The 22855-nt window shown below is 52.0% G+C and overlaps 1 protein-coding gene across 5 annotated transcripts; it reads left to right on the forward strand.

Moving 5' to 3' along the window:
• Positions 1-1061: 1061 nt before the first annotated feature.
• On the forward strand, positions 1062-22844 carry LOC122379813 (liprin-alpha-2-like). 5 transcript variants are annotated; one of them, XM_043362327.1, is made up of 19 exons: positions 1062-1689; positions 3048-3191; positions 4756-4995; positions 5518-5721; positions 9071-9238; positions 10425-10670; positions 10948-11104; positions 11391-11512; positions 14238-14350; positions 15369-15698; positions 15996-16185; positions 16957-17033; positions 18362-18466; positions 18821-18965; positions 19287-19444; positions 20156-20515; positions 20821-20928; positions 21072-21345; positions 21612-22844. In XM_043362327.1, exons 1-19 carry the CDS (start codon positions 1435-1437, stop codon positions 21693-21695), a joined length of 3480 nt encoding a protein of 1159 aa, XP_043218262.1. In that variant the 5' UTR covers positions 1062-1434; the 3' UTR covers positions 21696-22844. The 5 variants fall into 5 exon arrangements, with proteins under 5 accessions (XP_043218262.1, XP_043218261.1, XP_043218259.1 ...); XM_043362324.1 differs by having other exon boundaries at positions 1063-1689; positions 18365-18466; XM_043362323.1 differs by having other exon boundaries at positions 1063-1689; positions 16960-17033.
• The last annotated feature ends 11 nt before the right edge of the window (positions 22845-22855 follow it).

The raw sequence follows: 22855 nt of genomic DNA on the forward strand, positions 1-22855 counted from the left end.
CAGCCTCCAGGTTGGCGTTTTTGAGGAAAAGGTTTGTGTATCATAACTTTTGACTCCAAACTTGTATGACGCTGACCTTACCGGCGTCTCGTTTGTCTCGTCGAGACGCGTCGAATGAACTATAAGTTGACCTGAAAAGGTCAATTTGAAAATTTGACCTCAGGTCAAGGTCACGGGAAAAAGGTCATGTTGCATGTCATTCGATTGGTATTGTTGAGCTGAACACATTCATGGTGTTTTCAGCGCTTCTACATATTTATACCTAAAGTTATGGTAAAAAACTGTTGGAGATGTTCATGACCTCGGGGGCATAGAAGGGGTCACAGGTGCAACTTTCCGGTTCAGTATGTCATGTTTACCTGTGCCACGGTGTTTGCATGTGTTTTCGTCCAAAAGAAGGCCATTTCATTATTCTCCCATTGACTTATACCTAATGGAGAGGTCGCAAAATTGACCTGACATTAGGTCACCGATGTGAAAACTTTAAGGTAACGAATTGTTTATACTGATTTCCTCATGCAGAAGCTCGGGTTTTAAACTTCTGGGATGTTAACTGTAGGAATGACAGACACAATTTTTTTTAGAGGCATCTTGACCTGGTGATCTGACCTTAGGTGACCTGGGGTCAAAATTTTCACATGCGATGCGAAATTGAGTATTATAAGCTATGCCAAGTTTCGTGACGGTGCGCGCCGTGGTTTTCCTTACACGCGCAAAAAAAAAAACGTCGGTGCGGCCAAACCCCCCCCCCTCCCCCTATTCGGACGAAGGCTGATCCAGAAATATAGGTAACATTTCGTCCTTGCGGCCCCCCATGTGGTCCCCAGTAACTTCAGACTCGTGGTTACGCGCCTGTTCAGAATCAATAAAAATAGCTCATCTGTATGGTATGAGATGTTCCGGAATTGTTTGCTTTGATGCTGGCTGATATCCCTTTTTTAATCTATTCTTTAGGCGCATCTGCTACTGAGCAGATGCTGAGCACTCTCCTTCGCCCCTTTCTGACAGTTTTTGGACTCTAACCATCACTATCCCCATGTGGAGTCGAGTACAAAATTCGCCAACAAATCAGTCTCTATCTTCGATTCAGAGGGTGGGTTGCGGACCGAGATGCTGGCATGTTGGAATGTTGAAGAAAACATACGAGGTTTTCTTGCAGAATGTGATATATCCCCTCGGATTCGTGCTGTGTGAAAATCAAGTGCATAGGTGTTGAGTTAAATGGATAATTAGGCGTCGAGGATGAACTGTGACACCAAGTTTCGACGCCACTATTGCCGCAGCCGATGGACCGCTTCAGACACCAGCCAGCGTATATGAATAATGAAGAAATAAAATAGAATAAGTGATTTTTAAGTTTCTCAACAGCGAACATTTTGCCTAGCGACATTTGAACTGGTGCTATTTATTTGAGATTCTAGTGAATTAGACAAAATGTCGTACATGATGTCGATGTGTGATGTGATGCCTACCATTTCGGAGGACAATGTTAGTCAGCGCAACTCCTCCTTTGGGGGAGAAGACCCCAATTTTGAGGAATTAATGGTCTCAATGCTAGGGGAGCGCCAAAAGTTAATGGAGAGCAACAGAGATATCCAGGAACGGCTTCATGAAACAGAGACTCGGTTACATGAAGTCGAAGAAGAACGAAACAACTTGCAAAAACAAATAGATGCAAACCTGCCTCAGGTGAGTTCCTTGTTAATGTAATTCCAATATTTTTTAGCTGTGACCAACACTTAATATTTAGCCCAATTATTTTTACTTATTGGGTGAATGCTGCTGATATGATGTCTTACCAGTGTATCATATTGACGTGTTTTTCCCACTGGTGGATCTCCTACAAGTTAGCATATACGACCAAAGCCATTCTAATCCAACACCTACCAAATACCTTTTGTAACATCTCCTAAACACCATATATCTACACCTTGACCTCTGGTGCAAGGTGGCAGAACCAGAAGTCTTTCTAAGTAAAAGTTGGCGCACTTTGTAGGAAATTTGTAAGCAGTTAGAACTAGATATAACCTACACACATTGCTACATAATAATTAAATTCATTAAAATGAGCCTAAAACACTTATAAAACCAACATTTTGTATGCTGAGCTGTAGTTTCAAATTCATTTATGTAGCACCATTCCTCATGTCACATAAATAAAGTTGGCTTCCTATGGAGAGTAAAGTGCCAACATATGAATGCCACTTCAACATGAGTTTTTGTATCAAAGGGCCTGAACATTTCAGTGCACTAACATTTAGTACCCTGTTCAGATGGGTTTTCATAGTGTGATGTGTGTGTTCCATATAAGAGTATGAGTTTTTATTGATTATTAGCCTTAAATTTATCCTGGTCCTGATATCCAACTACCCAATATACTTAAGCTGACTTGCAAGAATGTTCTTGAGATTGGGAAGGCTGCCTTGGGAGGGACAATAGAAGCATTGAATTTAAGGCTTCATTGGCTGCATGCCTCTGCATTTTATTAGATAAATGTATTTAAATTGCCAGGATTTATGAAGCCAAAACCTGGTCAGGCATGACACATTGTAGTTTCTACATGAGTGGACAGTTTGATTTTCCATTACATTTTCTCTTGAGAGACAAAATTCTTAACTTTGGTCCCAGTTCCTAAATTCTAGCTCCCATTGCAGCCGGGACCTACTCAGCTACGATAGCCTGCACGATTCGCCCCGATGTTCAAATTGATGTCACTGCGATGTTGTATTTTTCCTGCAATTGCACTGCCTTCAAATGTACCCCAACAATATGTTATTTACTATGGACTATCAATAATCATATGTGACGATCCTGACTACCTATGAGGACGCCACTATTCTCGAGAACTACCTACTGTCCTGTTCCCCGAGGAGATAAGGTGGCTGCCCTCCTAGCCTAGGTGAGCTCGTGATCCGCGCACGTCTCCGGCTCCATTGTTGGACCGTCTGTTGCCGTCCACGCTGCATCGCATGCTGTATATTGTTGTACCAACTCCTCGCCTCACTATTGCATTTTTACCTTATATCACTAACATGTTCCCTTTTCAGGAGTTTACTTCATTGACGAAAGACCTGAACCAAGCGCGACAGGAAGCGACTGCCCTCACCAAAGAGCTGAACCAGGCCAGGGACCAGATTCTAGAGAAGGAGGAGGAAATCGCCGAACTCAAGGCGGAACGCAACAATACTCGGGTAGGTTGGTGTTTTATTTGATGACGAGCTCCGTGTGGTTTGTTTTCCTGCGCGACACTGGACCGGCCTTTCAGTTTCGTGTGACCTTGGAATTATCGGACGGTCGGTGTCGGTCCAGTGAGGTGGCATCGCCTGACTTCTCACACGCGGATATTTCCTTACATTGCACTGGAAGCCTTAGTTACACTGTATGCCAAGCTAGCTGTCGGGCAGAAGTGTTATTGTATGTATTCCCCCACATTTGAAATATTTGTCGTTGTTTTGTACATGCGGGTGATGTCGGCTCTGTACGTGCATCCCGAATTAAATGAATGCGTCGTTTGACCCAGCTTCGGTGCCCCTCGCGGACAATGCAATGATTGTCCTTGGAATAGCCCATATTTGTGTCTCGCCGTGATCTGCACTCAGTCCGTTTAAATTCGGCGAATGAATTAACATTGGTAAATCGGGCGATGTCCTGGTCCGGAGGTGGTTGCGATTCGTTTTTTTTTTTGCACAAAGTCCTGCCTAGCGGGCACTCTGAGGATTAGCCAGCCACCGAGTCATTCGGACTGACATTCTAGAAAGAATGTCAAAAAAGTAGTTCATGGTAGTTCATGGAAAAGAAAGTAGTCCATGGTAGATGATATCACTTCTTTATCAAATATAATCAAGCCAAATGATCGTTAAACACTAAACAGTTATGACTGTTATAATTAGCTTGAACTGCTTTAATTCTTCATTACCTACGCAGTGGGTAAAGTTTGCTTATTTTGTGCGGTTGCGAACATAATTTACCGTAATATCGAGAAAAGTCGGCTGAATGTTGCGACCTCAGACGGCTTTTAGAACTTTTCGTAAAACGTCCTCTCATCGGTTCAATAGACGAACGTTATGGTTCAATGACCATGCATATTAGTGAGCATACCCCATAGGATGCGTGACTTATTTATCTGAAGCATGCCAAAATTGTCAAATTTACCCGCAGAGCTTGCGAGAACGTCGCAATACTTTGTTTCATGTTGGAACCGAATTTATGGAAGCTTATTTTCCCCGACTCTTGTCAATCATGCCTATCAACATGCTAAAATTTGATTTAGACAAAAATGCTCGTGATGCCATCCGCGTGTGGTCGTTGTAGTAAAGTTCTTCCTGCTAAGTAGACGACATGATTGCCACGTGAAGCCGGGGTGCATTGACAGGTCATCTATAGACACCCTCATCACTGAGTCATACTCAACAGCGGTCTCCCGTTGAACTTTACATTGACTCCAGCAAACGTGCAGCCTCATAATATTCGCCCTGCTGCATCCTTTGTAAACGAACGGGGAAAGGAGAATGAAGTGATCGTTCTTTTCCCATCTGACATATGACGGACCAGCGGAACATCTCATATCGATTATGGTGATGACTGATGGTCGCTGACCCATCCCGTTTTTTAACCTGCGTATATATTGACTTATCTTATTGGTTGACCTGCCCTGTGTGTTTGTCCCGCCTTGTTTGCTCTCCTGTCGTTTTTTGCTGACCTGCCGCGTTTGTTGGCGGTCGGACACTGATCTCGGTGCGCTCTGCCGCTCCTCAGCTGCTACTGGAACACCTCGAGTGTCTGGTGGCGCGGCACGAGAAGTCGCTCAAGATGACGGTGGTCAAGCGGCAGGCGGCTGCCCAGCAGGGCGTCTCCTCAGAGGCCGAGGTGCTCAAGGCGCTCAAGAGCCTGTTCGAGCATCACAAGGCGCTGGACGAGCGCGTGCGCGACCGTCTGCGCGTAGCGCTGGAGAAGAACATGGCGCTCGAGGAGGAGCTCAACAATGCCAGGGAGGAGGTGGGTGTCGCCAGCGCAGCGGCGGGGGTACCGTGGGTGATATGGTACAGTGACTATATAGGACCCAGTCTGTGGCGTTTCCTACAGATTATAAACATCACATTGGCTGATTCATTTGTGCAGAATGAGCGGTTTTGTTTGCAGCTAAAACATGTCAGCATTGCGCAAGATGTTGCGCATTTTGAACGTCTCCCGTGGGCCACGGATGTTGGTAGCTTGCGGTGTGTGTTTTTTTTTCGACAGTCTTCTTATACCTTTTCGCCTACTGATCTCAAGCAGCTTTTGCCAAATTGTCAGGGAACTCAGATTTGTTTTTCAATAGAAAAACACAATTCTAAAGAGTAGTGTTTTAACTATTGACAACAAACCTTCGGTTATTTGTGTATAATCTGTAATCAGGATACCGTTACTCATGATGTTCTCTGTTGCTAGCGCAGTCGTAATAGGCCAGCCTGTTCTACAACACAGCACAGATAATGTCCCAGGATCTGTCCGCTAACTGTGCCCACGCCGTGTCCTCAGCTGAACTGGATGAAGATGGGCAAGCTGGAGGCCAAGCCGGCCGCGTCGGCTGCCGAGGGCTCGGGGGAGGCGGCGCCGGCCGAGGGCACCGCTCCGAACGGCCACTCGACCAGCGGAGCGGCCGCCGCCACCCTCACCAACGGCGCCATCGAGGCCGTCACGGAGGAGACGGCCGCCGAACTCCGCAAAATCATCGAACTCCAGGTGCGGCCGCCACATGCGTATATGCATGCATACCTGCTTACCTGGTTACACGCATCACAGCTTCTAGTTCTACATACTCAACCTACATTCACATATGCATATTGCACACACTATACGCAACAATTTGCTGGCTGTTGAACTCTCCTAAGTGTGGTTGTTTGCCGAAATTTTCCTTGTTGTTGATAGTTCGCCCTTTCCGTCGCCTCGTGTGTTGACGGACCTTGTTGATTGGGCCGTCTAAGCTCTTCGACGCCGTGCTCTGTTAGGACGTGTGACGTCAATCATCGTTGTAGCGTCATGCCTGCTGGGTACGGAGGTGTGAATATGTCATGCCGTGCCTAGTACTGACGAGTGACGTCACACCGTGCTCGGTACTGACGAGTGACGTCATACCGTGCTCGGTACGAATGTGTGACCTCATACCGTGCTCGGTACGGACATTGACGTCTTACTCGGGATGTCCACCCCCGGCGGCGGAACCTCGTCCGGTGGCAGAGCTCTGTTGCTTGTTTTCACGTTTCTGAGAAGTAGTCAGTGGCTGGTCTGGACGAAACCGCGGCCATTCCCCCTGTCGGATGGTCGTGGTGCTCGTTCCTTCGGCCTTCCCGACCCGACCGGAAGACAGCGCCCCCCCCCCCTCCCGGGACCGACCTCGCCCTCCCAGCGACTCATTGGTATCCGGGTCTGGAGGGGAGCATTGGATACATCGGCTGCGGGCTGCCTTGAGTTTTTTTTTTTTACTTATGAATGGAATTTTTGCAAGGTTTAACATGTTTTTGTTTCCTTAAAAGTTTAAGTAGATCAAGGTCATAGGGGAGAGTGGGGAAAGATGCCCAGGGTTTTACTATGTCATATATTATTCGAAAATGACGATCGGAAAGCAAAAACTTGGAGTTTCAACGGAAGGCGACATCATTTTTCTCCAAAAATATCACACTTTTGTGCCTGAAATATGATAACTTTTTTTGCTATTAAGCATTTTCCTGAAGAAGTGAAAGGGGGCGTCTTACCCCACAGGGTGGGAAAGACGCCCCCTGGCGTTGGGTAAGATGCCCCCTGCACTATAAGTGACATAAATGGGCACGTGAATCGCCGGAACGAATCAGTAGTCCCTTCGAGCCTGCAGTAGACACCAAACGTCATCGTAAGGGCCCTCAAAAGTGGTCGTAAGGGGCTTCAGAGGTCATCGCTAGGGCCATCATAGTCCAGCGCGGCCAAACAAGCCTCCGTGGTGGCGTTCGGAGACCACTGTGGGGCCCTTATAGGTCTTCATGATGCTTGAGGGCCCTCGAGCCCATCGTGAGGACCTCAGATGCCAGCGCGGTCCGTGAAGCCAACGTGGGAGCCCTCAAAGGATGTCGTGAGGGGCCCTGGAGCCAATAATGGGGCCCACAGAGGCTGTCGTGAGGGCTCTCAGAGTTAGATGCCGCCCAAAAAGTCGCTGTGTGGGCCGAGAGACCGGCATGGGGAGCACCCGACCGTACTGGACTCTCAATAGTCCCAGATCGGCTTTTGTCTCTCATCACAAGCATGTAATAAATGATTTGACGGGCTGCTTGAAGGACAGCCTACGGATTTTGGGGGGCGTCTTTCCCCATCAGGACAGGGGGCATCTTACCCCAAGGTACCGAAGTAACATTAAATCAGTACAATTTGTTAGCAATAAAACTACACCCTGAAACAAACTGCTTGGGACACAGTACACGCATGTTAATGTATCACGACTATAGCAATGGACGCAAAATTATCTACCTTCTTTGATATTTACAATGTTTTGACACCAAAATATTTTTTGAAAGCAGCAAATAAAAAACATGCATTCACCATCCAGCCGTTGCCCAACTGAGCTTCGCAAATTTTTGTGCAGTTAACAAGGCAGGCTTCCGCTTTACGCTAAGAACATTAATTTCCGGGTTCGATTCTTTGTTTCGCCGCTAGAGGGGGTGGGGCGTCTTTCCCACCCTGGGCCACTCTCCCCTACTTTGGGAAAATTTCAAAAAAAAATCAATCTTGTTATATTAGCATGCATGCTCTGCGATTTGTGACCTGCTCGGCAAGAGATTCTATTGCCGCGGAAAGGGCGCTCCCCGTTTGTATCGCACCCCACGCTGGTGCTAACCTGCCGCTGTATTCCGCCCGTCGTGTGCCCGGAGCCGAACGGGGTCACAGCGTTTGTGGGACGGGCTGTACGCGGTACAGAGCATTGTCCGGGCCATGAGGTGAACCGATGGCCCGCATCACAGGGAAACAACAGGCTGATAATGCATCCACAACAAAAGCTGTGAAAATAACAATAGCAGAATGTAGGCGAGTGAATGTGGATAGAATGCGGGGGGGGGGGGCGAAAAGAGCATTAGCGGGAGGCGTTTGCTGTTACACATCATGCAGACGCTGGTCTGAGTTAACTCAGAACGAATAGTGATGGGCGGGTAGTACGAGCCTCTCAGAGATCTCGGAAGCTGAGTCACGAAGCGAGATGCTGCTAATGGAAGTCCCAGAACTTCCGTAATTGCTAGAAATGGGGTGATATCTTTCAGCACTGTTGTGCTGGTGTGTATTCTCATGAGCCGTACGATTGTTTTCTGCCGTTGGCGTTTTCAAAGGCGAAACCGCAGAACAGCTTTTCTTCACAACCAGCATGGCTGCTAGTCCGTTCAAACTAAAGATGGCAGTGAATGGCGATCTGCGATCAGGGAAAATGACTGTGGCATTCAACATATTGCAGTCGAAGCTAATTCGGAGCGCACCATGCGTGAATTCATGTCTGTTTACGCGTTCGTTCTGTTTTTACGTGTTACTGGTCCGAGCTTTTCCTGTTTGTCGTCAATTTTTCATGCGATTTCACGGAATGATGAATAATGGTGAAAGTATTCGGCGGCAAAAGAAATAAGTGCACGCTAGCTGCAGAGCGCGCTACCCATGACCAGCTCGGCTCCTGGGATGGCCTGTCACCGATCAGGCAGCGAAGGGGGAGGGGTGAGGTCGGCCGGGGCGACGCCGCCCGGCCGACCTCACCCCTCCCCCTCCGCTGCCTGATCGGTGACTCATCGTTGTCACTCGGTCCACTCACAACTGCTGCATTTCATCGCCGTGCTCTGTTTTCACTACCGATAGGCGCAAAATGACCACCGCAGTCGGCGCGCCCTAAAGCCCTAATAAACAAACAAACAAACAGTTTCTACAAAATTCTGAATTGGATCTCTCCCCTCTCCCCATCTCCCTCACCAATGCGGCGCTGTCTGCTTCTTTCCGGTCCTCCTGGATCTGACCCCCGCCGATGACCACGGTAGTCCGGGCGCCCCCCCCCCCCCGGGTCTGACCCCATCTAACCTGCCCCGTCCCCCGGCAGACCTCTGAGATCAGCTCGTCTCAGCGGCGCGTCACAGAGCTGCAGACCCGCGTACAGGAGCTAGAGGATGCCCTGGCCCGCTGCCAGAAGGACCTGCTCAAGGAGAGAGATGTTACCAGCAAACTGCAGCGAGATCTGAAGGAAAACAACGCTCAGAAGCTGGACCAGGTACTGTCGCAGGGAGAGCCCGCGTTGCCTTCGTGGATGAGTTAATTACTGGCTCCAGAATGGTTATACGCCCGAAGAGTCGTTTGGTTTACGAATAAGACAGTGTGATAAGGCACAATGTCTTTATTCTTCCATGCTCTTGATCTCATTCTTTTCGCCTCTATTGCCTTCATAGAGGCAACGTCTTTCATATGCCTTTATTGTCGGCTCTAGAGAGCCAAAAAATCACTTTATTTAACACGCGCAGTGGAAGGGTTGCCAGTACTACGCCCAGTGGAAGGGGGGGGGGCGGATGTCGCCCCCCCCTAAGATCTCAGCTCCCACTGGAGCTAGAAAGACGAAATTTGGGGGGTAGGTGGGGGCCCTGGGGAACTCTGTTGTGTGTGAATTTCATGACCCTAGGTCAATATCTTCAAGGTCAAATGAGGTCAAATGTCAAATCTGCCATATGAGCGACTTTTTTGCGTTTACACGCCGATAACTCAAAAAGTTACCGGCCGATTTTCTTTTTTATTTCACTATACGAAAGACCAAACATTTGTGAGTATGTAAGCTGAATTTCTAGTTAATCCAACAATAAATATGGCAGTTAGAAGCCTGCTAAGGGTAAGATGTCGCCGGCTGAAGCGGGATCGGCCGACGCGGGAAACGCGGCAATCACAATTTTGTGTTTGCACACTCATAACTCAAGTTGTTACCGGCCGATTTTCAAAATTCTTTGACCATATGATTCGCTGTACATTTCTCAGTCTCCTCACCAAATTTGACGCGAATCTAATATAATCAGCGGTAAGGAGCGCGATGTAAAGACGGAACCGTCCCGCCCCGGCACAGTCTACAATTCAGGCGGCGCGTAACGGCTAGCGCCGGCCGCCGCGCCGCCGCGCCGCCGCGGCGGCAGGATGTTTGACTTTACATCGCTCCTACTAGAAAAGTTGTGAACCGATATTCTTATTTCTTACACGAGAAGATCTGCAATTTAATTCTGGGCAGGTAGCCAAAATTTCACATTAATATTTTGTTTGTGGCGCGAGTTATTGGCGAAAAACAGGAGGGGTGGGCGAAATCCGCCCCCCCCCTTCCACTGCGCCTGTTAAGCTAAAGTATGCGTGCGAATTCACGTGTCTATGTGGTTAGTGGTAGGACAGAGCTGACATATGTTGCGTCTGGCGCCGTCCGTCCGCAGGAGGAGCGGATAGCCACCCTGGAGCAGCGCTACCTGAACGCCCAGCGAGAGTCGACCGCGCTGCGGGACAACGGCGAGAAACTCGAAGAGGAGCTCAAGAACAAGGAGGCCCAGCTGAAGCTGCAGAACGAGAAGATTCTGGCCATCCAGGAGAAGCTGGAGCTGACTGAGCAGAAGCTCGCCCAGTACTCGAAACTCCCCGATGTCGAGGAGGAGCTGCGCCGCAGGATGGCCGCCCTCACGCAGGTAAGGGTTGTTATAATACGGACTTATCGGGTAGTGGTCGCTCCCACGCAGGTAAGGCCGGTTCCAAGTTGGACCTGGGCCTGTACGGCTAACCGATAACGGTATGCAGTCCATACATTAGCCCACTCTGCTTCCCCACCCGGTTTATCCCCTCACGCTGAATGCCCCCGAGCTGCTAACGAGTCCCCATAGTCGAGTCCCAGTTTGACCGTAACTGGCTCAGCCGGACAATACTGGGAAATCGCCCTCGCCTCTCACCCACCGGCCGTTTCCGCAGGCTCAGGAGCGTCACGGCTCTGCCGAGGACAGGATCGGCCGGCTCGAATCTCAGTTGGAGGAGAAAAGCAGCGAGGTGATCCGCATGTCCCAGCGGCTGAAAATGAACGAGGAGCACAACGCGCGTCTCTCGGCCACCGTCGACAAACTGCTCTCCGGTGAGAAGGCTGCGGCGACCGCGGCAGTGGTACAGTGTGCATTGATGTTAGGTAGATCGTCGTTTTTTGTTATTGGCTACCTTTTTGATCTGAGTGCTTTTTCAAATTTTGCGTTATCTTTCACTCGGTGGTCGGTGTAGACGTGTGTTGCCACGTTGTGTGTTTTTATGCGTGTGCGGTGTTCCTTTTGCCGTTTGTCGGAATCGAACGTGGGGAGTGAAGGGACAATGGACACGGCGAAACGGTGCAGTGGCGTGGGGTGGTGACCGCGCTCCGGCTCCGACAGAGTCCAACGAGCGTCTACAGCTGCACCTGAAGGAGCGGATGACGGCGCTGGAGGAGAAGAACTCGCTGACGCAGGAGCTCGACCACACCAGGAAGGTGCTCGAGGACATGCAGCTGGAAAAGGTACGGCTCACCGCCCGCCCCGCACGGTCTGCGGATGCACTCGGCTTCAATGGACACCAGTGGACACTGGCGGAGCCGGGACTCCGACGAATGGTTACACTGACCCAGAGAATCGCCGGGCCGCCTCACCCATCCATTACTGCTCCATCCCATATTGTTCCGTTTTATCACGTCCTCTTCGCTCTCCCGACTTGCCCTGTTCCATCTCCCCTAACCCTGCTTTACCCGGCACTTCTCAGTTCTCATCGCACCCATCCCGGCGAATTGGTACTGTCCACCGCGGCCGGGACACGGCACTGTTGACGCAACGTCTTCAGACATACTCAGGAGGTCGACCAATCATTGTGGGTGGACATAATGCATTCGGTCCAATTCCCGAAACCACTCGAACTTAGCTGCGGCTTGTTTGTTACCTTATCGGAAATGAGTCTTTGCTTTTTATTTTCTTTTGTTGGTAAAGTTAATAAGTCCTAATACGAATCTTAGCATGACGTGATATCGAGCTCTTTGAATGTTCCAGCATTTCTTGATTGTTTTTAACGTTTTATTTGACGTGTTATAAATAGGCCTAAGATGCCGTGTATTTTAAGTTTTTGGTGGATTGTGACCGATGCCCTGCTGATCACATTTTCGTTGATGTTTCCTCCATGGTTTTTGTTATAATTAATTTGTCGGCGAGGGACTGTGGGCTGCCAGTGACTATCCCGTCACGTCTTCTCTTTGCGTGTCGTGTTGCGGCTTATGATGGTTATCCTGTCCGGAAGCAAAGGAGAATGGGCTGTCCTGTCTGTGTTGTTGTCTGTGTTCTGTGTGTTGGGGAGCAACTGACAGTGAATTTCGTGGCCGTCACGTCCTGTCTGGATGTGTCGTTACTGATAATCATGGCCTGTCCTGTCCTGCGCTGTTTCTGTGTTGGGCTGTGGCTTATAATTGGTGTATGTTGTCTGGGAGTGATTGGAAGCGTGTAGATATTCTTATGTCCTCTCCTAGTCCCCTTGCCGGCTCTGCGTCGCCATACGTGCCTATGCGACATTTGGCCATATTCTCCATTGATGGAAATGAACATTGAACAGCTTCCGTCATGTAGGAACTGTGTCATGTCTCACCATTGCTCTCCTCATATCCTATCTGCACCTGGAATCGAACCGAATTCGCCACCTTGGCCGCATCCCACCGTATACTGCCATCTGCCACATCATGCGCCGGGGTTACTGGTGTGTGCCTTGTCCTGTCTAGGTATGTCTGTTCTGTCCTGTCCGGGTGTGTGTGGGAGCGGCTGACGGCGCCTGCCCCCAGGCCAGGATGTCAGGCCAGCTGGGCTGTGACTCTGTCCTGTCTTGTCCTGTCTGGGTGTGTCGGGAGCGGCTGGCGGCGGCTGCCCCCAGGCCAGGATGTCGGGCCGGCTGTCCTGTCCTGTTTGTCCTGTCCGGGTGTGCTGGAAGCGGCTGACGGCGGCTGCCCCCAGGCCAGGATGTCGGGCCAGCTGTCCTATCTGTCCCGTCTGTCCTGTCCTGGCTCTCTGTCTCTGTCCTGTCTGGTACTGTCTGGGTGTGTCTGGGAGCGGCTGACGGCGCGTGCCCCCAGGCCAGGATGTCGGGCCGGCTGTCCTATCCCGGCTCTCTGTCTGTCCTGTCCTGTCAATTAATTTGTGGGCGAGGGACTGCTGGCTGCCAGTGACTATCCTGTCCCGTCTTCTCTGTGCGTGTCGTGTAGCGGCTTATGATGGTTATCCTGTCCGGAAGTAAAGAAGAATAGCGTTCCTGCCTGTATTGTTGTCTGTGTTCTGTGTACGTATTGGGGAGCAACTGACAGTGAATTTCGTGGCCGTCATGTCCTGTCTGGATGTGTCGGTGCTGACAAATGACAATCATGGACTGTCCTGTCCTGCGCTGTTTCTGTATTGGGCTGTGGCCCAATACATATAGATATTCTCATGTCCTCTCCTAGTCCCCTTGCCGGCTCTGCGTCGCCATACGTGCCTATGCGACATTAATTGGCCATATTCTCCATTGATGGGAATGAACATTGAACAGCTTCCGTCATGTAGCAACTGTGTCATGTCTCACCATTGCTCTCCTCATATCCTCTCTGCACCTGGAATCGAACCGAATTCGCCACCTTGGCCGCATCCCACCGTATACTGCCATCTGCCACATCATGCGCCGGGGTTACTGGTGTGTGCCTTGTCCTGTCTAGGTATGTCTGTTCTGTCCTGTCCGGGTGTGTGTGGGAGCGGCTGACGGCGCCTGCCCCCAGGCCAGGATGTCAGGCCAGCTGGGCTGTGACTCTGTCCTGTCTTGTCCTTTCTGGGTGTGTCGGGAGCGGCTGGCGGCGGCTGCCCCCAGGCCAGGATGTCGGGCCCGACTGTCCCGTCTGTCCTGTCCTGGCTCTCTGTCTCTGCCTGTCTGTCCTGTCTGGGTGTGCTGGGAGCGGCTGACGGCGGCTGCCCCCAGGCCAGGATGTCGGGCCAGCTGGGCCGGCTGCAGCACGAGGTGGACCAGGTGCAGCGTCAGATGGTAGCGGTGCCGGCCGCCGCGCCGCCCCCTCCGCCTCCTCAGCTCACCCAACAGGCGTTCCTGGTAACCGGCGAGCCGTGAGTAGCCGCGCCAGAGCCGGACGGACTGACTGAGAGAGAGCACCTTGCACCGCATGCGCGCCGCGCCCCGCCGCCCCGCCGTGTGTGCGTGTCTGACCGCGGCTCGCCGGCGGCGGCGCTGCTGCACAGGGCGGACTGCTCCAGGAGATGTCCAAGCTGCACCTGGAGATGGAGGCGCTGAAGCAGCAGCTGCTCACGCAGGAGATCGCCTACAACATCCAGCAGACGGAGGCGCTCACCAGGTGCGCCGTCCGTCCGTCCGGCATTCGGTCCGGGTTGGTCCGGTCCGTGGGTCCGGTCCGGTGGTGGACGTTTAGTGTTGTAGTGCTGGGTGATAGTTGAGCCGGTCAGATACGAGTTAGTGTAAATCGGTACAGATTACGGATTGTCCGTTCTATTGTGGTGGTGGTCTTAGCGTTTGTGGTGGCGGCCCACTTTCGTGTAGTCTCCGCTCGGTGCTACATAAGGGAAGACACTCGTGTAGGTAGTTAACAGTGAGACTGGTAAGCCAAGCAAGACTGCGCAGGGCTGAATTGTACCGAAGTAAGCTCTGATGAGGTTAGTGAACAGCAGCTATCGGTGGGCAATGGGTGCTGACGCTGAGGTAAGTACGGTCACTGGGGACTGATGAAGATATTAGGCTTAGTCACTGATTCAGTCTATAGTTATAGTCACTGAAGTACTGGTAGTCTGGTAAGATGTCGATTTGGTGATTAGTGAGAATCTGGTATAGTCCCTGGAGCGATCAGGTGTGGTCACTGGTTGGATATAGGGTAGGATCCTGTGCGGCAAAGGGCCTTTCGATCTGAAGTCGCCGCCGCCCGATGAGTGTGTATCTTGAAACCTCAGCGCAGTGAGTATCCATCGGCCGGAGTGCCGTTCGCCGGAGGTAAGTTTCCACCTGTCTGTAAGCACCGCGCCGCACCGCACGCTTTGCTGTCGCTCTCACCGTCCGAGCACCATCACCTCTGTGTCTGCCCACCGCCTGGTGCTGTCGGACGACTTTTAACAGAGCAGTTAGACTCTGCCGTCTGCGAGATCTCGCTTAGTCGGTGAGCCTGACCTGACAGAGCACTGTGATTTTCCGAATGTTTCCTTTCTACCGTAACTTATTGCTTTAAAGTTCATATAATGAGGAAAGATGTCATGATCCTTTAAACGTAAATTATTCCTGTATTGAAGTATTGTAAATTCGTCCCCTTTTGACTGTTTTGTCCGTCGCTCTATGAAATAGGGCGCTAAATTCAGGTCTCACCGCAGGAATCTCTCGCCGAGCGGCGGCGAGTCGGGCTTCGTGCGGTCCACCTCCCACACGAGTTTCGACGGCCGCTCGCTGCCGCGCCGCCCCGGCTCCCGGCTGGCGGCCGGCGCCCCGGCGGCCGTCGGGGACCAGCCGGACGGCGGCGGCGACTGGGAGACGGCCGGCGCCTCCTCGGCCGGCGGCGCGGCCGGAGCGGCCGGCTACGAGGAGGACGAGGTCGAGGACGCCGACAGCATCTTCAGCACGCTCTCGCCCACCGGCCAAACAGACGCCCAGACGCTGGCCATTATGCTGCAGGACCAGCTGGACGCCATCAACAACGAAATCAGGTGTGACATGCTGGGCCAGGACAATGAACTGTGCAGTGTATGCTTTGTGTTTCCATGCTTTCCTTAGCGATACTGTTTGTCGCAGATGACAGCAATCAGTATGGGGTCGTCTTAGCTCCCTGTTCCTTTCCCGCCATTCCTTCCTGACACTGAGTGGTTCGACCTGGGCGTCCAGTCTGTCCCTGGCCGTCCACTTGTTACGATATTTTTGTGTCTACCCGGCGTGTAAAGTAGCTTTTCACGTATGTTCATCTGTAAGCCGGCTCAGTGTGTGAGGCTGTATCTCCTGTCTTCCAGGATGATCCAGGAGGAGAAGCAGAACACGGAGATGCGCGCTGAAGAGCTGGAGTCGCGGGTCGGCAGCGTCGACCACCTGAACCTGCTGTCCCGCTCAGGCCGCCTCTCACCGCCCGTTTCCGGACGCTCCACGCCCAAGTCGCAGGCGCTGTCGCCGCAGCGAGCCGAGGCGCTCATGAAGTACCACACGGTGAGTCAGAGCGGTACTGCTGTCTGCCAGTTATCAGGCCCACCGGACACTGCAGCTGGCAGCGCCACTGTAGTGAGTCCCCCATCAGACGGTAGTGGCGTTCTGGGTAATACAGGGTGTCCAGAAAAACGGATACTATTATTTTTTTCTGTAATTCCGAAAGTAAACACCGCACATTTTAAAATGGCACATGCTTGTATTCGCCAAAATATGGCAAAACAGACAGCAGGTGCCACATGGCATGTAAACCCTTTGGTTAGCCGCGGCAGCTCCTCAAAGGAGATACTCAATGTGAGCGGCCTTCCGGTGGATCAGCTCCAGCACTAGCACGGTCTGCAGGTGACTGATGGTCATGTTAACCATCTCGGAGGGCACGCACGCAACTTTCCAACGACGCATTACAGTGCTCGTGAGTTTTGCCAAATCTTGCACTATAGGCACATGAAGTTGGAAAAAATCGGCACGTGCGTTAATGAATGCGACTTAATTTCCGTAATATCTTTTTTCTGGACACCCTGTATATTTCATGGTGGTACAAATATGAATCGTGATGAATTAAATCGGTAACGTGAAACTAAGATAAACTTTTGTCGTCATCTAGGTGAGTGCATTCAACTAATAACGGTGTACTCGACGTATGTGTACCAAATTTTATGCCGTTTTATTGACGGCTATGTGAGGTCAGTGAGCTAGGTGCCATGTGGACGCGTCAAGCGTATGCCGTAACTTGTTTACGTCCTGAATGACACGCTCCGCTCGTCTCTCCGCCAGAAGACTGTGCCGGACGGCAGTCCTCCCGCCATGCGCTCTCAGCGTTTCCAGCCGTTTAACCCTGATGACAACATGAGGTGAGTGATACCGTCTGGCTCTGTCAGTCCCAGTCTGTCGGTCTGGACAGGCCAGCTGGCGGTCCCGGTCAGCTCCTGTACGATAAGCCCGCCGCGGGTGTAGCTGTACCGGGTGTAGTGGTACTAACTGCACCCTCGTGTCGTCCCTGGTCTTAGTGCTGTCGCTGGTCCCGGTGTGAGCTGCTGGTATTTGACTCGTGCTGTGTAGTCTGCGGGGTGTCTTTGGATAACAGACGTGGAACTTTTCTGGGATGGACAAGTTGCACGCTATGCAAACACGTGACTCCAGTATTTTATTCAGTAAACATCGTTTTGAATTGCTCTCTTTCTCTATCAAAAATGTTTTGAAATAAATTCAAACATTTACTTTAGTAACCCGAAACCAACTTCTAGCTTGACATTTCTGAAGCCAATCGATATTTAGCGTACAGCTTGTCCGTTCCCCGGTTACCAGCAATAAGTAGACGTCAGCTAATCACTAGACTTGTTATGATACAACTCCAGTCAATTCAATCAACAATGAATTATTATAAACCGTTGTCAGTCACTGACCTTACTGGTAGATTCACTTGTGAATAATTGTTACATTTATGTAGTCCATACTCATAGTTTGAATCATGTTCTTGAGTAGTGTTTTGTAGTATTGAATTAAATTAACCTAAGATTAACTATTTTCTGCTTCAATGAACAAAACAACTCTAACGCACCACTATTCTGTTCCTTTTTGGTCCGAATTACGTAATTGATGTAACCATTCATTCTTAACGGAGCTGATTCATTCAGCTATTGCATTGCCAAATGGAACTCCAACCGCTTCTCAAGTGTGGACTGAAGACTTGTCAGTGACAGTGATTTTGAATTGTCAGGAGTTGATTGTCATACAAGTCGGGCAATAACATTCATTCGTGTTTGGGCTAGCTTTTGTTTCTCTCTCTCTCTCTCTCTCTCTCTCTCTCTCTCTCTCTCTCTCTCTCTCTCTCTCTCTCTCGCTCTCTCTTTCTCTCTCTTTCTCTCTTTCTCTCTTTCTCTCTTTCTCTCTTTCTCTCTTTCCCTCTTTCTCTCTTTCTCTCTCTCCCTCTCTCTCTTTCTCTCTCCCTATCCCTCTTTCTCTTTCTTTCTCTCTCTCTCTCTCTCTCTCCCTCTCCCTCCCTCTTTCCTCTCTCTCTGTCTCCCTCTATCTCCCTCTCTCTCCCTGTGTGGTTTGTCTGTCGGTCAGTCTGCGCTGCCGGCTGTGCTGTCCCGTCTCTCTGCGTCTCTCCGTGTGTAAAACCCGTGCACGCCTCTGGCTAACCGCTCTCTCGTCTCCTCGTGCCCCCCCCCCCCTACAGCAGCCGCTCTCTGCCGCACAATGCCACCATGCGGGACCCATCGACGATCCCGGGCGGCGGCCGCGGCCTCGGCGCCCTCCATCCGGATCACGCCCAGTTGATCAGGTGCCGTACTGTAATACGTGTCGGTGTTGCTATATGACGACACGTTGTTCCGGCATGCCGACTGCCGTACCGGTTTGGCGTATTGCCGAACTGATACCGCAACGCTGTATCGTAGTTCTTACTGCCGTCTGGGCTTCGTTCGTGCGAAACGGCGGATGACGGGCAAATGAAGTGATTGAATCATTGGGCCTTGTTATTGGGAGCTTAAGGAGCTTGGGTAGCCTGAACTGAATGTGGAGCAGCTGGGGTAGTTGTATGCACATCCTGGAGTAGTATGACCCCCGTTCGGATTCCCTCACCGGTGTGCCTACCCGGTTCCCCGCTCGCCAACTGACGTCGGCGCGGCGTTTTCAGGCAATCGTTCGGCGACAGCTCCCACTCGACACCGTCCTCTGTGTCGTCGACCAACAGCAGCCAAGACTCGCTGCACAAACACGCCGCCGCCAAAAAACGCGGCTTCAAGTCCTCGCTCGGGCGCTTCTTTAGCAAAAAGGAAAAAGTAAGTTGTGGGCTAGGAGTCATGACTCGGACTTTCAACCATTCCATAATTATTGAGACCTGGCTTGTTGTTTCTAGCTTTTGGTACTGCGGAATTGTGTGTTTTTCCGTTTTGAGGTCTTACGATAAAGTTTGGGGAGGGCACCTGATGCGTTCCTTACATCTTCCGTTGGCTATAGCTGATAAGTTGGACGATTTCCTCAAGTTATTTTTGTATGAATATAGCCTTATCACTTTTTACCTCGCCAGCGGTGAGTCAGTGTTAATGTTATATTATATTTTCCGACTCTGCTCTGACCTAACTCCCTCCTCCCCGTGGCAGCGGGCGTTCGACCTGCACCAGAGCCAGGCGGCGGCGGCGGCGGCGCTGGGCCGTCCGACAGACCTCTACTCTCCGGACACGACCGATGGCGGGCTGGACTCGCCCGGTGTCACCGTCTCCACGCCCAAGGCCGACTTCGACCGGCGCACCAAGAAAAAGTCAGTACCGCATGGCGGTGTGGGGAGGGAGGCGTCGACAGAGCTTGGTCGGCCATCTCATCCAGCCCGGATTTGAGTCAGAAGTGTGGTTGAACGAGGATATTGTAGGCGGGCGTCAATAACAACAGTTACTAATGACTTGAGATGCATTTTCCGTACAAATTGCAAATTGATAAAGCAATTAGTGTAATCGCGTAAAGGCCTGGCTACACTAAGCGTTTTCTGCGTGCGTTTTTTGCGTGTTTGCGTGTTTTGCGTAATATCGTGCTAGTAAAAAACGATATTACGTTTTTCTAATGTTTTTTTTTTTTCATATTAAATTTTAGCTAATATAAGAATTGCATTACCTTTTATACATAACTTATGTAAAAGTTTTATTAAATATAGCTTTCTTCTAGAACGACATTACGCAAATCACGCAAACACGCAAAAAACGCACGCAGAAAACGCATAGTGTAGCCAGGCCTTAACGGTGTAATGTGTCCGTCCGTGTAGTGTGTACAGTGTACGGTCGTCGGTCGCCTGTCAGCACTGTCCCTGTGCTGCAGCTGTGTTTTGCCTGTGCTGGGAGTGCGTGCGCTGTGTCTGTACAGCGTACCTGACTGCCAGTGCTGTATCCGTTTCACCTGTGCTGTGGCTGTGTGCTGTGTCTTTGTACATACATACCTATTCTGTTTCTGCCCTGTATCTGACCGCTGCGTCTCCCGGCAGGCACGAGCTGCTGGCCGAGGCCATGAAGGCCGGCACGCCGTTCGCGCTGTGGAACGGCCCCACAGTGGTCGCCTGGCTCGAACTGTGGGTCGGCATGCCCGCCTGGTACGTGGCCGCCTGCCGCGCCAACGTCAAATCGGGTGCCATCATGTCCGCATTGAGCGACACAGAAATCCAGCGCGAGATCGGCATCAGCAACCCGCTGCACCGGCTCAAACTGCGGCTGGCCATCCGAGAGATGGTCAACCTCACCTCGCCGTCGGCGCCAAACAGCTCGCGGCTGATGCACAACTTTGCCGAGATGAACCACGAGTGGATCGGCACCGAGTGGCTGCCCTCGCTGGGCCTGCCACAGTACCGGTGAGTGAGCGAGCATTTCGGTGGAGGCCCACACACAATAGCTGGGCTGTCATTGCTGTAATATAATTGCGGTTTATGGTTTTAGTGAGCAGCTTGATTACACGTCATTAATTCGTATCGTTGCATTGATATTTTCCTCGGAATAAAACGCATTCCCAAAATCATTGCATAATATTGCTAATATAAGTCCACCGTGTGCGCTGGCTCTTGTGTCGATGTGTGAGTGGCCGGACATTGTGTGCCTCGACAGTAGTCGACACTCGTGTGACTGATTGATTGAACCGTCGTCCGTCAATTGTCCGCAGTACGTCCTTCATGGAGTGTCTGGTGGACGCCCGCATGCTGGAGCACCTGTTGCACCTCAACAAGAAGGACCTGCGCGGCTACCTAAAACTCGTCGACGCGTCGCACAGGTTAGGCGACAGCTCCGTGGCTTATACCCGTGGTGGCCTTAAATATGACTGCAAGGGGCGGTCTCGCTATGATTTGAGATATATTTATCCACGCTATCCTATTGATTTCGCTCTGACCTTACGGTCATGCTCGTCGTTTTCAGGAATAGCCTGCACTTTGGCATCCAGTGTCTGAAGCGGGTCGACTACGACCGCGCCGAGCTGGAGCGGCGGCGGCGCGCCTGCGAGTCAGACCCCGTCGACGTGTTCGTGTGGACCAACGAGCGCGTCATCCAGTGGGTGGTCAGCATCGGCCTCAAGGAGTACACCGGCCACCTGGCCGAGTCGGGCCTGCACGGCGCACTCATCGCCCTCGACGACAACTTTGACCACAACTCGCTGGCGCTGGCGCTGCAGATCCCCACGGCCAACCAGCAGGTGCGTGCGCCGTCGTGCGCTACAGGACGACACCAGGCCGGGTCTTATTGGGTCTGGATCGTCTAATTGCCGTCCGTAGCTTTAGCTTGACATGTTTTTTCTTAATCATATCATTTGGTCTTCCTAGTCACCTGCCGGTTTGCTTATGATCTAATTTAGTGGTATTATTTTCATGGCCCATGCCTTGCTAAGTGTCTTTGTCAATGTGACTGATAACACAAGGCCTTGCTTGGCCCTAGCATTGACATTTTCCTCTGTGTTTGCAGGCGCACCAGATTTTGCGGCAGGAGTTTAGTCGGCTGCTGATGAGCGGCACACACCGACAAGTGGACACAGAGGCGAAGTCGTGAACGTGACCCGGGCGCGGCGCGGCCGTCTCACTCTGCCCGGCTGTATTGTGTTGTGTTGATTAGTCCGGTGCTGTACTAGCTGTTGTGGCGTCTTTCCTCGTATTGCCCTCTCTCTCTCCTGCCTCCGACCTCCTCCCGTTTCTAGCTCCCTCTCCCTAAACATCTCTCTGATCTCTCTGCCCCCCCCCCCCTCTCTCGCTCTGTTCTCTGCCCCGAGTCTCCGCCCGTTGTCCACCTAGCTCAGTCTCAGTCGCTGTGTCCGTGCACACTGGGGCGGGCGCGCGCGCTGGCGGCCCGCTCACCTCTCGGGCGCCGCCCCTGGCCCGGTCTTCCTGGCCGTAGCCGGCCGCCCCCGCGTACCAGCTTTGGCCATATCAGTTGAAACCGGCGCCGGCACACGCCGTCTAGGAACCCGTCTGGCCGGCGCCGAGTCCAGCCCGCTCGCGCTGAGTGCACTGCCTGTACATAGCCGCCTGCCCGCTGCGCCGCCGCACAGCCTCAATTGCATCGCCTCGGTCGCATTTGTTAGCTTAGTCCAGTACAAACGGTGACTATGTTGTCTCGCTGGCGCCGCGCCGCCCCGCCCGGCCGGTACGGGGCCAGCCGTGCCGCCGCACCTAGTCAGGCCAGGTCACAGTGTCTAGTCAGCCGGGGCCGCCCGCCCGGCCCTCGATGGGTGCCACACGCGCAGTCGCGCACCTGCGCGCGCGCGCGCGCGAACGCTGATTCTGTTTTGTATGGTTCTGTATCTCGGCACTGTGTGCGTATGCGTGTGTCCGGTCGCGGCGCACCGCGCGGCTCGGAGCCCGGAGTCGGGCAGGCCGGGACCGCCGCCGCCGCCGGCGCTTATGTTGCGTCTCATGTTGCGTCTCAATGTTATTATACCTCTGTTTGACAGTATTATGGCGGCGGTGACGCGCGCGGCGGGCGGGCGCGCCGGCCCGGCCCGTCTGATGGCCCGCCCGTAGCGTCGCGCTGTTGAATGGTTTGCGTGGGTGTGTATCGATGCGTACGTGAACGAGCCTCCCTTCCTTTACGCATCCCATCGTTCTCCCTACGACGGCCTGGCAGCCGGCCGCATATATTGTATGTTTCTCTACACTCGATACGTTTTACTGGAGCATTAATAATATATCGCTGCCAACAGTCTGTTTTGTGTT

The sequence above is a fragment of the Amphibalanus amphitrite genome, unplaced genomic scaffold (assembly GCF_019059575.1).
Source record: "Amphibalanus amphitrite isolate SeventyFive unplaced genomic scaffold, NRLGWU_Aamphi_draft 000084F_arrow, whole genome shotgun sequence".
NCBI lineage: Eukaryota > Metazoa > Arthropoda > Thecostraca > Balanomorpha > Balanidae > Amphibalanus > Amphibalanus amphitrite.